Genomic DNA, 17,604 nt, shown 5'->3' on the forward strand with positions numbered 1-17,604 from the left:
GAAATAACTCTGTATCGTTCTCCTTATCATATTGTTTTTCAAATCGTAATTGCAATTGATATTAAAAGATTATTTTCTACAAACAAAAGTTGCCGATTCATACTATTTCTCATCTTCGGAAATCACGGAAATTTTGTAAAAATAATTTAGGTATATCAGCCAAGACGAATGGTAGCAAAATTGACTGCGCAACTTTTGATATCTTTCTATCGTTGTTGCCTGCTGTGAGAATGAAACGGATCATAGTTTCATGCGATCGCGCTTTTCTTTGTCATATCATAATAAAGGAAAATTCGAAAAATACGCGATTGTATGAAACTATGATTTATTTGATTCTCACAACAGGCAACGACAACAAAGAGAAATCGAAAATTGCGCAGTCGATTTTGCTTACTACTCGTCGCAGCTATGCTATGCCTAAACCACTTTCGCAAGTTTTTCGCGCTTCCCGTACATGAGATGTAATATAAATCGACAATTATTTGTAGGAAATAATCTAATATCTGTTGTGATTGTGAGGAATAATACGGCAAGGAGAATATTAAAGAGAAAGAGTTTTGCTTGCTCTGTGACGTATTCGAATAAGAATATGAATAAGGTGATAGCGCGCAAGACAACATACGCCGTGCCGTAGATCACGAAAAACAAAAACGATCCCCGACATCGCGAGCTAGCATCAAAATGCTTTAGCGCGTGTCGTCAAGGAGAGTTTTGTTTCTTGCGATTTACATCGCGGCGTACTCTTAACGCGTTATAACCTTATTATCATTTGCCCAAGGACACTGAACCAGAGCAGACGGCAATGAGTCTTTTTGTATCGCTCTCCTTACCGTATTACTTTTCAAATGAAGACACATATTAAAGATTATTCCTTACAACTAATTACTAATTTGTATTAATTCTCATGTGCGAAAAGCACGAAAAGTAGTTTACATGTAACATAGTCGCGACGGATAAAGCGAAAAGTTAATTACGCAATTTTCAAGGAATTTCTCTTCTCTGCTGTTGCTTCTGCTATATATCGAATTGTAGCCTAGCACGATCGCGTTGTTCGAGTTTACCTTTGTCATCATGACAAAGATCGCGCGTTTGTAATTAACCGTGTTTTCGCGAATGAGTGCTCCAAAAAGGAGCAGCCATCGATGGACAATTGAGAGGAGGAGGAGGACTAGGAGGCATCAGGCGACGGCAAAACAACTTGTGGTAAGTAATTTATCGTTAAAAAGTTATTTTTTTAAATAATAGTGCAGGGGCTGATTTAAAACAACAGTATTGTTTCAATCAAAGAGCTATTTTGATTAAAATAAAAGATAAAACTATGTATCCGTATTACACACAGAATGATCACAATATGATGTAATAAAGCTTCAGAAGCTTAAGTGAATAATACAATTATATTCCTTAATTTATTTCAAGTAAATTTGAGTTAAATTTAAATTTAAAAATTTAATTCTTTGTTTAGACGTGTGCATAAATAAACGAATATAAAGTTTAATGTGCGCAGTAATTATTTTATAAATATTAATTATTTCAAACACTAATCTGCATTTATTTTTTTATTTTTCATATCAACTTTGTGCGCGTAATCGGTGCTACAAAATATATTCGTTCCGTCGTATAGTATAACAAAATGCGCGTCGGGAGTGCCGTTAATGCCGAGAGTTATAGCGAATCTATAGATGAACGCATTTTTGCTGTATGACAAATATTGGGACACGATTTTTTTGACTTTAGGCTTGGCTCGGGGGAGGGAAAGGTCGCTTTCAATCATAAAATCTCCACTACGGCAGGGCAATCTTCGGTTCTACGTGCAGCGCGCTAGTTGTACAGATAGCCGGACTGTCGAAGGTAGTCGAGGACGGCTACCGGAGTTAGTCAAACGCTACCGATTGCTTTTCAGATGTCTTGTATCTAGTCGGTTGATTGCATGACTAATCGCACCTCATCTTCTTCGAGCTTACCTTTGCCCTCTGTTTTGAGAGAATCGTGCCCCAATTGATAAATGTGGTCGTCTGAAACGCGGACGAAATTCGCGCGTAACGTCGCAGCTTGGACAGTTCGGTTCGATTCGCCTGCGATGTCGGGAGTGTCGTTTTAAGTATCGCGCGATTTTCGTATTCAGGTACGCATGCGAGCAATGCATGCGCCGCGAACGCGTGTGATTCAGTGTAAGTGCTTCGAAGGACCACTGAGAGGAGGAGGAGGCTCAGGAGGAGCATCGGGCGCCGGCGGAGCAACTTTACGGTAAGCAATAATTCATTTATTTGTTGAAAATATTGTACATTAAAATATTTGAAAGACAAAATATTTACATTAGTTAATATTTATCATTATTAAAATTTATTTGTATATTTTTTTACTTTTTATTTAAATAATTAAACTTTTTTAATAATTCTTTTATTACATATTTGCTTAGAAATCGAATTAAAAGTTCAATGTACTCAATATTTTTTATGATTTCACAAATATTTCATATTGTGAACGCTGCTATAATTTTGATTTATTTCGTGTTTTACAGATCAACTATGCAGATCAACAGAACGACAACTCCGCTGCTGCGCATCGATCGGTGAGTTAGTTTAATTTGTCTTTTATTATTAAGATAATGGATCAAATAATGGTGTAAAAATATATAAACGCGAGACACTTTGCAGGTCGTATAATTTTTATTGCTTTATAGTAGTTATATCAAAATTTTATTCTCTCGTATTTTTTAAAAGTATTTTGAGTTGTACGTGCATTTGTTTTTAAAAGAACGAAGTACTTATTTTTTTAGTTAATTTATATTAAATTTAATTATGTGTTACTAATACATTAAAAAAAAGCAAAGTGTTTCTAATTTTGATTTTGATTGAGCCCGAAGTTGAAGCAACTTTCATCAGCCTAATAGCCCTTTGAATCCATATATATTAAATATTAATCATATAATATTAAAAATATAATCATACACCAGAATACTTTGAATAAAATTATAAAAGGTACACACTATTTCTTCGATTCATTATCTTAAAATGGATAGGCTAGGACTTAGATGCGTTGATGAATATTTAATCCTGGAATATTTCCTAAATGTATTTCATGATTGACAGATCAGAACAAAATATATTGAATTATTCAGAGAGTTTGTAGAATTTTTTGATGACAGAATTGAAAACAATTTTTATATGTTTATATATCTTTATTTAATAATGTATGCACAAGTTGTTAAAGATGGCCAAAAGTTGTCGAAAACAATGGTGCATATATTACTGAACAAAGATGACTCTAAACATATAAAAATAGTTTTCAATTTTATTATAAAAATTATTACAAATTTTTTAAATAACCTAATATATTTTTATTCTGAATAATGTACTTGTGTTTATATATTTATATATGTTTATATATTTATTTATATTTTTTTTATATAAGAAAAAATAGAAGAAAAAAATATTTAAAAAAAAGATTATACATAAAATAAAAGATAAAACTTGTTAATACATAGAAAAAAAGTATTTGCTGCCGCAGTAAATTTTATATAAGCTATCATAGCAAAATTTCTTACAGTTGATTATTATTTGAACAGCAAAGAGATTTGTTATAGATAATAATTTTATTTACCGAAATTAGTTTTTAAATCTGCAAATTATATTGCTAATATATAATAAGAAATTTATTTTTATCTTATTATCAAAGTTTGTATTAATGGCGACAATTCATTGCAATAGTAAAATAAATTTATTAAAAATTAATTATTTTGTTGTAACAGCGAATTTTAACTTGTTTTCTCATCTCAAAATTTGTCGATTTTTTGAACAAACCAGATTTGTTGCATATTGAATAATCTGTAAAAATAGTTACAATAGCGAAATTTTATCGCTAACATATTTAACATGCAATAGCAACGATTATTTTATTGCGATAGCAAAATTCTTTTTCTGTGTGTAAATGTGTACTTTTATTTCTTCCTTCCCTACGGTAAGTGGTTTATTTTTTTATATCTTTCCAGGATTAAATATTATAAATTGGCGTTGAAAAGCAAAAGTAAGAAAAGTTTTAAATACATATGTACCACAAATGTATCACAAATTTAAATTAAAAATAAAAAAGAAAATTCTTTTACACAAACGTAAATATATTAATGAATTATGGTATATTTGAAATAATTGATCTAATAAAGAAAGAGTGCATTTTTTATTAACAATTTATTTACAATTTTAAAATATATATTTATTCTTGCTATACGTCAATTTCTTCGCAATCTTTCCTAGCTTACCCATGCATCCGTGGTCCTATGGCTTAACATTAGAACACTAGAACTATCAAAGCGGTCAAAATGACCGGTTTATTCATTTTAGAATAATTATTTAAATTTATATTGTATTTTTTGAGATTTTTTTCTGTGACTTGTGTTGCATTGTGTTAAATAATTAAATTGATTAATGTACTTTTTCTCTTTATCACCTTTTAAAAAGAAAGAAAAAAGAAATAAAAATTGGTATATGTTAATCGTCGGTAGTTCTAGTGTTGATCCCATGGTTGAGCGCGGAAATTCGAAATTCGTGGTCCCGTCGATGATGGTCGAGCACAGATCTCGAAACAACGTTGATACGATCGATCATTGAATAATGATCGACTATCAACAAAAATTTCGGACGCAACTAGCGGAAACTGAGCTGAGCTCTGCGCTAGCGTCTTTTGAGAAACACCAAGGTAGTAGCTCTCAGATTTTGGATGCAAATAGCGGTAACTGAGCCAAGCTCTGCGCTAAAGCATCCTGCGGAAAACTCCCTCCCAAAATTCAGATGCAAATGGCGGTAACTGAGCCGAGCTCTGCGCTAAAGCATCCTGCGGAAAATTTCCTTCCGAAATTCAGATGCAAATGGCGGTAACTAAGCCGAGCTCTGCGCTAAAGCATCCTGCGAAAAACTCCCTCCCGAATTTCAGATGCAAATGGCGGTAACTGAGCCGAGTTCTGCGCTAAAGCATTCTGCGAAAAACTCCTTCCCGAAATTCAGATACAAATGGCGGTAACTGAGTCGAGCTTTGCGCTAAAGCATCCTGCGGAAAATTTTTTGTACGAACTCTTAGGTATAGAATTTCTAATTAGGTAGGATTTTCTACTAGATAAAGTTTGTGGGTAGGTAGGTAGGATTTTAAAACTTCTTATCACTTCTATATTGTATTTTTTTTTTTAATTCTTTGCTGTCGATAAACTTTGGAACTTCTGCTTTGGCAGTTAGTTTGTAGTTTATTGATGACAAAAATAATGATAAAACTTCGGGTGGGCAAACAGCAAGATTCTCTTTCGAAAAACGAAAGATGTTTCTTGCGTAAATTATGAAAAAGTTTGAACGTTTAGACGTTTAAATGTTTAGATTAATAAATTTCACTAATAAAATATTACTACTTTTTGAATTATAAGAGATACTTTTGATTATAAATAAAAAATCGTATTGTTCAGCTCTTTTTAACTAAAGTATTTTGCATTATACATAAAACTTTTGAACGTTTAAATGATTTTATTGACATATTATTGACATATTGGCATATTATTTTCATTTTGTATTATCTTGTATATTATTTCGATGGAATACAGGATAATATATTAAGAAAAATTGTAATAAGCTAAATGTCCCAATGGCTGGATATGTCTCAATCTCCGAAAATATATGAACAAAATAATTTTTTAATATTCATAAATATAATGTCCGGAAACTGTGGTAAATTTACGTATCCAATTATTTTTGCAAATATTTAATATCGTCGTTTAATAAATGCAAATTTTGGTTTTAAATTTCCGCGAAGTAAATTTTAATTTTTATTATATAATATTAAAAATATTATTTTCATAGAAAACATCACATTTTTAATAATAATTAATTCTTAAATATATTGCCACTGGAACATTTCTCTTAAATATTGTAAACTTGTAAAAATCTGTTTCTCATTTGTACAAAATATTGTATTAATATATTGTATATTATATTGTATATTATATTATTATATAATTGTATATTGTATTACATATATATATGTATATCACATTATTGCATCTGTATGCAGCATTGTTGTATATATTTCTTTTTCATTGTATATGTTTTCTGAATTTAATATTACTTATTGTATACTATTATTATATTGTATTTGGTTTTATTAAAATCTTTTCTCGACAAACAATGTATTTTATTTCACAACATTCTTTAAATTTTCTTTCCATTGAAAGAAAGAAAATGATCGTACCAGCAGAGAGAAGCCTGAGAGCGATCATCCCCCCGATTTAGCTGCAACCACAATTCAAGACGCCTCTATGTGCACAAAACGTGCTATGTATCTAAAAGTTATAATCTTGTTACGTAAAAATTGTAAAGTAAGGGCAAAATATAAAAATAGAATTTACAAAAATTAAAAAAACTTATATGTCGCGATTCTTGGATGCAATTTTTATTAACAAAATTGTCACGTATATTTATGTTAAAAAGAACTTATTGTAAATTAAGCTTTAACATAAAAATAAATAATGACATGTGCATGTTTTTTTATTGAAAATTTATTTTATATACATCAATGTTACCCTACTAGCTCTGTGTTACCGACACTTTGTGCACATAGAATGGAACAGAACCAAACATTGTGCACATAGCATGTTACCCACTGGAAAGTATCGTGTACATGGCTCAGTAGTTCAATGTGCACGTTTTGTGCACATAGAGGCGTCTTGAATTGTGGTTGCAGCTAAATCGGGGTGATGACCGCTCTCAGGCTTCTCTCTGGTATAAGTAAAATTTTAACAAAATCTATTTTTTCAAAAATAAAGCTGCTTGCGTTTATTGCATATATGAGAAAGGGAAAGTTAATGACAACACAATGCGGTAATTTATTATTTCTATTTATTATCATTCTCTGGACGTATAATTCACATGTGTAACAAATAAATAACATTAAATAAACAAGCTACATTTCTGGAATGAAACTTCAAAGACAATAATATGTTGCACTGTAAATAGGAGATAAAGAGAATTAAAAACAGAATAATTATATTATAATACTTTGTACTAGATGAGATGACGTGATAGGATTGAGATACCTGATCTTCAAAAAGCGAGGAAAGGTCAGAGAGATGTACAGTATAACGGATGCAAAAATGATATTCATTCTAGAACTATCCTGTCTGACAGAATAAGTGTTCTATTCGTCAATCTCGTGATTATAATTAACATTTGATGAAATTGAAATCACAGAACGTCTGCTATATTATAATTATAATTAAGTTATAAACTATTACGGCAAACTGGCAGTTTTTTCTGTAGATCTGCACAAATAAAAATGGAGGAATTATAATTTAATTTACACTTTTTCAAGATCCATCTAAACATTCAATAAGCACGTTACTTACTTATCAATAGTCTTATTAGGAGTATCATTTGAAGAGCCTTGCACAGCTATATCTAGAACAGCTTTTTGTCCTATAAGAAAAAAAAATGTATCAATATGAAATTAAAAAACTAAAATAAAAAAATAAGACTTAAAATTGTAATACCGTGCGTGTGATACAATGCTGGCGACCAGCTATAACTGTTGGGGCTCGGAATAGTATCTGCTGTCATCGCAGTGCTTGTAGATGATGATGATGTACCTTCCTGTGCTAAGGAGAGTGCAGCGGCGCCTCCACTAGTAGCGTTATTCTTTATGTCGGACGAAATATTTTTCCTGTATTAAACAAGACACAATTGAAATGCCTGCAGTTGTGTGTGTGTGTTAGAAAAATAAAAAGGATAAGCATAAAACATTCTTTTATTCTAATTCGTCTTCATTCTAATCTTTTTGCAGCTAATTTTTACCTCGATTTTCCTCCACTTCCTCCGCAAGTAGCCAAATCTTTTTGCTTCACCGGCGACAATTGAATGGATTCGAGCAATTTGTCAAATTCGGACATCTTGCTGTTATCATTTATTAAATTCATGTTAGTAGACGAGCTCGGAGAGGACTGGCGTCGAGACAGCAGGTGCTTTGACATAATTTTGTTACTGTCTAAAAGTACTAAAACAATACGTTTTTAATATTTTTGTCGCAATCTTCACGTTATTTTCTAATAATCTTTCACTTACCGTTTGGCACTATCAAATCTAGGCGCAATCTAGACGGCTCCATGTTGTGATTGATTTTATTAACTGGCAGCTTTGAAATGTCATTCTCACAATCTATCGAGTTGGAACGCGTCGCTGGTTCAGACCTGGTCGTTTGACTGCCGGAAGGCATCATCGCGGCCAGATCCGACTGACAAATGCTCGGCAATCGGTTCAATTTTGTTTTAGCGCTGTAAATCGCCTGTGGCTGAGGATGATGAAAGACACAATTAGATTGTTTATTGTCGGTACTTGGATTTAGATCGTTGCAGGCATCAAGCTCAGGGTGCTTGTGCGAGTACGTCGAAGTGGCAGTAGGTTGAACCATGGCGTTGCAGTGCAACGGACTGGAACTGTGACGTCGCAAACTCGTGAGCGAGCTCCTAGAGTCGCAATTTTCGTTCGCTTGTTGGCTAAGACACAGGGAGGTCCACGCAGAGTTCATTTCTTGCATGTCAAAGAGGTGCACTAACATCATATCTCTCATCCTGAAATACAGATGACATTAAATTATTTATAGTTATATAATCATGTGTTTTTTTAATTATTGATGATATGTTTTCTACACCCAAATATTTTGCATGATATAAACTACGATTTTATTGAGCATAATGTATATTTTTCTCTTTTCACAATCAGACTAAAAATCATTATTTGTTAAACAATCACTCTCCTATTTTATATTTAACAAAATTGCTATCAAAAATTGATTCTATTAAACGGAAAAATAGCATTGTATTTAAATTGAAAATTATAAAAATATGGAGTCAACTAAAATAATTATTTTCGTAAAATTTGTAGTTACAATTTATATATTTCTTTTTATCATTGTTTGAATATTGTAATTGTAATATATATACCTGCATGTATCGGTATTCCTGTTGTTCTGTTGCTTTGCACACTGCTTGTTCTGAACCCATGACGCAAGAGATTCCGCAACTTCAACATCATTTTCTCCTACAAATATTTTAATTTATCATTATTATTAGAAGTAGTTTTATCCTGATTAATTACAAATCACATTTTTACATCTCATTTATCATCGATTTTTCTAATATGTATTTTATGTACGTCACAGTTAATTAAGTTGCTACATTTATTAAAAATACGTTACTAGCAAACAGTTACAATAATTTTAAATAAGTGATTTCCATATATGACGATTACATCTGCATAAATAATTTATTTTTATAATTAAAAAATTTATATTTCAGATATCTAAATAGTTAAATAATTAGAATTGTCAAACTAATCATGGTAAAACAACTACATAAAATCTGTATTAATTGTATATCAGAACATAGTTAAATATAGATGATTTATGACAAAATATAAAAGAGATTTAAACGTCAAGATAAAGATAGAATCCTACAAGATCGCATAAAAGTTATTAGGAATAATGGACATCGAGTTATCTTTCACATATTCTTCATCTTGTCTTTGATTTATGGGTTTCTCGTTTTCAACGTCTCTATCGACCACGCACGTTCGTCGCCTTCGCTCGTTTCCGTATAAATTTCTGTTTGAGCTAGCACCTAATTTTACAATATGTCATTCAATTTTAATTAATAATTCATAAAATTCTCTTGTTCAACGTTTCCCTTTTACATTCTATAACTTTTACATTCTATAACTAAATGGATATCTTGTACGTATATATAAATTTTATACCTGACATAGTTTCGTCGTCTACGTCGTTTTCATCATTTGTCAGGTCCAAGAGCGTAATGTTGGGTTCGTTATGTTCACACTCGTCCATGAAAATATCATGTTCGCTTAATTCCTATAAAGAACGTAACGACAGAAAATTATTCTCAATAAAATAGTTAAGAGATTAAAAGTATAAAAATTAATGCGGAGAATATACTCACGCCGTCACTACTGCTGCTACTACTGGATGAGAGATTCAACGTTGGAGACAGATAAAATGACGACGAGGAATGGACATCACCAGCCTGGCACTCTCCCGGTGACACGTTATTGGTGCAACGCTGCGCAACATCGCCTTCAACAATGTTGACTCGATGCGTGTTGCCTGTCATCGATGACAATGCCGACACGGACAGCAGAGGATCGCTAGCGCTGTTTTTCGACAGTAAGTTCAACGGCTGTTGACCGAATATGCTAGGCGACGAGTAGGGCGACGAAGAGGGGTTGAGATGAATCCCCGCAGCTTGACATTCTCCGAGTGATATATTGTTGGCGCGACGTGGCGATGAAGTATTGTCAGCCTCAACCACATTCAAATTGTTGCTGGCACGATGCGCCTTCAGCGACGTCTTCGATGATAAAGTTGAAGCGGAGCTGAGAGAATGTATACCCGAGATCTCGCCCAATTCGCACATTGGCATCAATTGATCGCCTGGCATTGTTGCGCTATTGCCGGAAAGAGCACTCGATATCAATCTATTGGAAACAAAAGTTTTGTTATTGAAAAGACATTCGTTCAGAAAAAAATCAAGAGCTACAAGGGAATAATAAATTCTTGTGCTAAACTATTGTTCAATCTGTTAAATTTTCCATAAAATCTACCATGCTTGTCAATCTTTATTCAAAATCCAGATATTTATCTTGGATATCTTGAAAATGGAAATTTATCATAAATTGTCATGAAATTTATCATAAATTTATCATAAATTTCTTTTACATCTATATCATATATATAATTTTGCTTCCGCTTTGAAGGTTGAAAATAAATGAAATACGAGAGACATAAAGGAATTCAACTAATCTGGTGCAAACTACTTAAAATATTATATTGCATCATTGATACCTCGTTGATGGTCCATTTGCAGTGGGACACATGTCAATTGTTCGCGTGGCGTTTGAATTAACCGTTTCGCTTGCATCTTGCTGTAAAGATGCATTTCCAGTTGATCCACACATTGGAGTTCCATTAGTGACTCTAGTAGCCGCCACGGCATTACGTGAAATTTCTATCGCTAATCTCTGCAGATAAAATATTTATTTTAAAAAATTTGTGTAGAAAGTTAAATATTTCTACGAAGCAAAGTAAAAGCTAAAAAAACACATTTTTTAATTATGTGTTCACAGGTTGTATAAATTTTAATTATCATGTAGATTCTATGTTAAATTACCTCTTTCAATTCGTTAATTTGACCGAGGTACTGATTTTGGACCGTTGCTAGTTGACTAATGTACCATTGTTGGTCCCTGCAGCGTTGGTAAAATGTCGGTGGTCGTACCTGGAATCTATTGATTTAATATTAAATATAATCGTCTTTAACACACCAATAACTGTGAACTTTTAATCTGCACAAAACTATATATAAAAATAAATCGAGTTTTTTTGTTAAAATAAAACTTGTTTTAACAAACGGATTTTCTTCATGAGAAAAGAAAGACTAAAATTCAGTATTTTATTCCTATAATTGATAAGTTTATAAAACTAAGAGAAAGAGAGAAAAAAATATTGTTAAAAAAATATATACCTCAATATAAGAGTATCCAATTCAGTATTTAAATAACCTTCTGTTGCAAGTAGGTCTAATCGGAAGAATCTATTATATCCCCAACATTCGCCGATCTCAAAATCCGATGCAAATTCACGAACAATATTTTTACTCGTATCACGAGAGCCTTGATGAATCATTTCAACTCTATACTCATACCTAAAAGTATTATTAAAGATATTTATTTTAACATTTTTAAATGCACTTATAATTGACAGTACAATCTAATACGCATCATACAAATCATATAAATTTACATACTTTGACGTCTCCGGCAATCCAGCGCTGAGCTCTAAGAAAACTGATAAATAATTTCCACGCACAACTCCATTGCCATCCGGATACACCTTCAGTCGCCAGCATAATCCATTTACATGCAATGGTGCGGAATACACTGGATCAGCCTTGAGTTGAAGCTGAGTAAAATTTTGCATCGCAAACGTCGCGCTGTCGTAGCCCGGCACAATTTCGCTGCAATAAAATAACATCTTACATGAAATTTACAATTATAAAAAGTTTCATTATTTTTAATCATGATTATGATGCAATAAAAATCATGTGTATACGTTAATTATTTTATCAATATCTACAGCTCTTACCTGTGAAAGTCAGCAGGTACTGGTGCGGTGACAAAACTCGTCATTGGCTTTTTGCGAACTTGATGTATTTTGCGAGAAAGCTCTGCGCTCTTGACAATCAATTCAGAGCGTGTGCATGAGTGCAACTGATACTCCACTTCTTGCAACAGTGCCTCTAATTGTTCAGTTTCTAAAGTCAATGAATTCTTTTGACCCATTAAAGTCAGCAGCTTGGCCTTCAACTGAGAATCCAGGCGAGCTATCATTAACTCTATTGCGTTTCTGATCTCTCTGACTCTCTCATCTTTTGCTGCTCTTACAGATTCTACATTTCTCTCCTAATAACAGGCAAATAATTAAATTGTAAAACAAATGCACTCCTATATTTATACCGTCGTTACATTTTTTCTATATTTTTTAAGAGTTAAAATTCAAACGTACCACTTCTTGAACTAGGCTGATCAGTTCCATAAGTCGTCTATTTAATTGTCCCACTTCTGCTTTAATTTGTGTAACATGTTGCTCATAAACATCTTCTAAAGGTTTAAAGGTATGTCCTGAATGAGTGCCACCCCAAAGGGCACATTGATGACAGATACATTTGCGACAAGTCCAACAGTATACTGATAATTTTTCTTGATGTACTGTGCATCTGTGACAATATTTTTCACACATTATAGATAGATATTACATATTACAAATAAATGACATGTATAAACAAACGTTTCAAATAAACAAAAATAAATTATTAGTAAAGAATTCTGAGTAAATACCCAAGTTTTCAAACTAAAAAAAAAAGAAGAACAAAGGTATCAAAATTAGAGTGCTAAGAACAAACCTGTCTCTGCTAGAATCATCATGTCGAAAATTTGATATGCAAACAGCTTGCAACGTATCAAGTTGTTGAGTCACTTCCTCTACCCAGCGACAATTCACTAATTCATGCAAGTGAAGAGAAGCTCGGCAGTGAGGACACTGAGAACGTTGCTCAGTAAGCCATCTCCTGATGCAGGTGTAGCAGCATAATTTACTACAGTGAGGACAAAGATGCGCATCTCTCAGCTTTTCCATACAAATAAAACATCGGAAAACTTCTGCCAATGTCTGAAAACAATTGGTTACTTAATTATCATTGTAATCTAATATACTACGCAAAATTTTATTATAAAAATACAATTCTGAAATAACAAAGTCAAAAATTTGTAGAAAAAAAAAGTAGAAATACTACTATAACTCTTAAGAGAGGAAAAAACGTTGATGAAGTTCTATAATTGCTGCTATGCAGTAACAGTAAATCCATCCGTTTTTAGCTGCGTTTTCTCACACTTCTTGCGTTTAAAATGATAAAAAAGTACAACTGGAACGCGAACAGACCCAATTACAATTATTACTAACCTCGACGCTGTGGTCATCCGCGGTTTTGGACGAAACGGACGGATCTCGGTTGGCCATCCTTCTACTCGAAGCACACTGCACAAAAGTAATGCACGACCGTTATCGACGAATATCGATCACCTTAATGACAGTGTCGTCCGAAAGACACATGTCCCAGAATTAGATCACGGCGATGTGTTTAATCCGGAAGCAGTAATCATTTCAAGCATCGCATTCGATCGCGCAAGCTTATGCGGTTTCGCTGTAAAGTGATTCGAACATCTCGTGAATGAAAGAACGTTTGTACAAGAATACATATATGTTATTTCGTTGGGGTTCGAAATTTTTAACAAAAACCGTTAGCAAGTCGTTCCTGCATACTCCGTAAACAGTGTATGCAAGTGATACAAGGTACGCGATAAGCATGAAACGGACGTTACGAAGAAAGCATACTTGCAGATCAAGAAGGATGCACTAATCTTATTGGTCAATAATCTAGTAAATTGGTTCAATTTTGTAATTTTCATTACATTGCATGATACACTATCGATGTTCTGATTATTCTCACTAGATGGTGTTGTATCGAAATCGGTGACTGTTTTCCATCTATGTATTTCGTTTATATGGTAATGTTGAAGGTGCGAATTATAGGTGCAAATATTATCATTATTTGTTAAAGAATGATATTTGGGTGATAAAGCGTGCAAAAAGAGAGATGGCATTGTTTCGGGCATTGCCCGCCAAAATCGGCACGACGTCCAAAATCATCTCACGGAGTGTTCCGGCTGTGTCTTATCACGTGAATGTAATATTACATATATTATACATACCTATTTCCTTATCGCCCTTAACCTCTAATTGCATGTCAGAATAATTTTTTATTATTATTTTTATATTTATATTTATATTACTGTATTTAGTATTAAATATGTGACGTGATATAAAGATTCTGAATGTGACTTATTTTTTTTTTCGTTTGATAGTATCGGATTTCAATGTTGGATTAATCTTGTATTTATACCATTATAAACACCGGTAAAACATGGATTTTAGAAAGTTTTGCTTATAAAAAGCGATTTGTGTGCATATTTAATGAAAAATAGCGATTTCCTATTATAATTTAAGATATTTTGCAATTGTCAGCTGATTATTTATATGGCGCAATATGGCGTAATTGCATAAATATATCGCATTGATCTTATTTGCGTCACTTTACGACAACATTTTGATATTTATATTTTATTACAAATTCGTAAATATTATATTATATTAGAATTTGTCTAGAATAAGAATATAAATATTTTATTATTTTATTACATAAATATTTGTTTAAAACTTTTTATCATAAATAATAGATTTATTAAATAATTATTTTATATGATATGCGGGACGTTATCAATTTTACTTAAAAAAAATGATAGAATATTCTATTTTTATAATGTAACAGGTAATTGATCACTATGAGAATCCAAGAAATGTTGGTTCATTGGACAAGAATGATACACAGGTTGGTACTGGTCTTGTAGGAGCACCTGCTTGTGGTGATGTAATGAAACTTCAGATCAAAGTTGATGAAAATGGCAAAATAGTTGATGCTAAATTCAAGACATTTGGTTGTGGTTCTGCTATTGCTTCGAGTTCTTTAGCAACAGAATGGGTCAAGGGAAAGACGGTGAGATATTTTCAATTTATCAAAATACAGTATTTAAGAAAGGATACATATCATATTATTATACTTTTGGAAAATATTCTGTAAAAAAGATTTAATTTTGTCTTACAATTTTATCTTTTAACTTTTTATTAAATTGTTCTTAGGTGGACGAAGCATTAGCGTTGAAAAATACTGATATTGCCAAAGAGCTTTGCCTCCCGCCAGTCAAGCTGCACTGTTCGAGTAAGTATACATTGTGTTAAGTAAAATTTTTTTTTTCTTTCACTAAATCTATATTAATATCATGCCAAAAAATAATGTAAAAAATATTGTATCTTTAGTATATACAACAAATCTAAATTAGAAAATGTACCAGCCAAATATTAAGTGCAATATCGCAATTTTAATTCAGTTTTTTTTTTTTGTGAATTACAGTGCTTGCTGAGGATGCAATTAAGGCTGCTCTATCAGATTATCGCATCAAACAACAATCAAAACCAAATGTGGAGGATAAGGCAACCAACAATGCAAATTAAACTCGGTTCTACAAGTACGTAACAGTAATAAAAATAGATGTTCTTTATATGTAGATATTTATTAAGAAAATTATTGCATTGTAATCACCATATTTAAACAGAGCTGTGGGATACGCATTCCTTAAGCTATATATATATATATATATGTGTATATATATATATATATATATTTCTATATATATATCTTCAAATGTTTATTAAGGAGGTGGTAGTAAATTACTTGTACCCATATCTCACTATTTTTGTTAGATGAAATAAATTTATTTCACTAAATCTTGACACAAGCGAGTAATTTAAATCGCGTTCCTAAACGCTCCAAAAGTAATACATCGCAAACGATTAATTTCCATTCTTTTCGCTCAATATATCTGTTGACTTTATCGTTTGTCGTACATCGAAAAAGATACAGTGGGTTGAATTACGTCATATAAGCAGGGGCCACAGCGACTGACGTAATAAATAGCGTGCGTTGACCTTGTTGCTATCAATGTGGAGCACTCTAGACCCACACAAGCCATGTGACGACCTGAGTAACTCAGAAAACACGCGGATATTTTGCGTCTGCGACGATTTTTATTCGATTATACTGTAACAGCGCAATTTCTTGTGATATCTCGTAATGTTTTTGCGTTGCACAAAAAGTTTATTCTCTCGCCACGTATATTATCTGAGAATTTAATACTCGTAGTGAATATTCTTTTTTCTCGCTCTGTTAAGTCATCAAATTTTATTTAGTGCTGGAGATAATTTTGCTTAGCTAATCAGCTATTGATTACAAGAATGCAGATTTTAAAATATGAAAAATAATCCACTTAAAAGTGAACTGAGAAATATTCAACTGATATCTTAATGTGTTTATTAAACAAAATTAAAGTTTTGCAGGACTTGGCTGCACTAATTATGAAAATTAGTTTTCTTTTCAAATGCTCTATCTGCATCGAACTTATCCATTTGCGCCCAAAAATACTCTTATTCCTTTTTTCCAATCAACAATTTATTTTATTTAAATTAATCGAGGTCGTTCGTTCAACAAATTATGCTGATAACCCGAAAGTCAAGTGTCGTAGATTTGAATCGTCGCCTTCAATCTAATCGCAAGTAATGTACTTAATGATTCCTTAAGGCGATACAACGAGTCATTGGTTTCGCAATAGATAATCTGTTTCGATAACGGCTGTCTTGAAACGCGGGAAACCGCGTTTCTGCATTTATTGCAGATTATTTCTAAGAACTTTGCGAGAATGTTCGCCACGAAGGAACGCTTGTTTTTTCAAAGCATTTTGTAAACGAACGAAAGAAAATGGTATTAATTAAGAATAAAGGGAAGGAAATCAGTTCTCCATTAACATATTATTTTCTTCCGAACATTTTTAAGCAAATTTGTTACTTGGGATCTGAAAGAGCTTCTGTTATTATTTCCACTCCAACTCGAAAAACAATATACTATTGATATGAATACTAGAGTACGTAATGATCGTTAACGTCCGCGTGCCTTTACTTGTAATTGTCATCACAATACCAATTGATGCTTAATAAGAATTTATGTTACAATCGCGTTGTTGTCATACATACAGACGATCGTATGTTTCCACTACGTTTATAAAAGGAAACAACTAATTACTTAAGTCATAGTCACGAGGCTATTTTATTTTGTTCAGCATGATCTGATCATTCTATTTGTTGGACACTTGCTAAAAGATTTTACAACGAATGATAATAAAGAAATATTGACAATACATATTTTTTATTCGGAAATATTATAGATGCAACATGAAATTTACGTCTGTAGAATATTCATACAGCGCGTAATGCATTAAATTCGTTATGTTTTAGGTGTTTTTATAGATTTAGATGTTTTTATAGATTTAGGATTTTTGTAGCTAGAAA

At 32.3% G+C, this 17,604-nt stretch overlaps 2 protein-coding genes and 1 long non-coding RNA gene across 4 annotated transcripts; 2 read left to right on the top strand and 1 right to left on the bottom strand.

Annotated features, from left to right (window-relative positions):
- The first annotated feature begins 4,875 nt into the window (after window positions 1-4,875).
- On the top strand, window positions 4,876-7,320 carry LOC137000125 (uncharacterized). Its single transcript, XR_010890413.1, has 2 exons — window positions 4,876-6,851; window positions 7,039-7,320. It is a non-coding gene; the product is annotated as an uncharacterized lncRNA (long non-coding RNA).
- On the bottom strand, window positions 6,853-14,007 carry LOC105673910 (serine-rich adhesin for platelets-like). 2 transcript variants are annotated; one of them, XM_012369905.2, is made up of 16 exons: window positions 13,552-14,007; window positions 12,995-13,260; window positions 12,598-12,808; window positions 12,178-12,494; window positions 11,840-12,049; window positions 11,558-11,737; window positions 11,204-11,318; window positions 10,879-11,054; window positions 9,977-10,511; window positions 9,777-9,888; window positions 8,966-9,062; window positions 8,088-8,593; window positions 7,821-8,010; window positions 7,520-7,689; window positions 7,376-7,445; window positions 6,853-7,291 (listed from the first exon to the last, which is right to left on the bottom strand). In XM_012369905.2, exons 1-16 carry the CDS (start codon window positions 13,606-13,608, stop codon window positions 7,261-7,263), a joined length of 3,243 nt encoding a protein of 1,080 aa, XP_012225328.1. In that variant the 5' UTR covers window positions 13,609-14,007; the 3' UTR covers window positions 6,853-7,260. The 2 variants fall into 2 exon arrangements, with proteins under 2 accessions (XP_012225328.1, XP_012225321.1); XM_012369898.2 differs by having other exon boundaries at window positions 7,821-8,019.
- A 126-nt stretch (window positions 14,008-14,133) lies between these two features.
- On the top strand, window positions 14,134-15,990 carry IscU (Iron-sulfur cluster assembly enzyme). Its single transcript, XM_012369918.2, has 4 exons — window positions 14,134-14,335; window positions 14,978-15,202; window positions 15,346-15,424; window positions 15,617-15,990. Exons 1-4 carry the CDS (start codon window positions 14,246-14,248, stop codon window positions 15,715-15,717), a joined length of 495 nt encoding a protein of 164 aa, XP_012225341.1. The 5' UTR covers window positions 14,134-14,245; the 3' UTR covers window positions 15,718-15,990.
- The last annotated feature ends 1,614 nt before the right edge of the window (window positions 15,991-17,604 follow it).

This window comes from Linepithema humile, chromosome 5 (genome assembly GCF_040581485.1).
Source record: "Linepithema humile isolate Giens D197 chromosome 5, Lhum_UNIL_v1.0, whole genome shotgun sequence".
NCBI lineage: Eukaryota > Metazoa > Arthropoda > Insecta > Hymenoptera > Formicidae > Linepithema > Linepithema humile.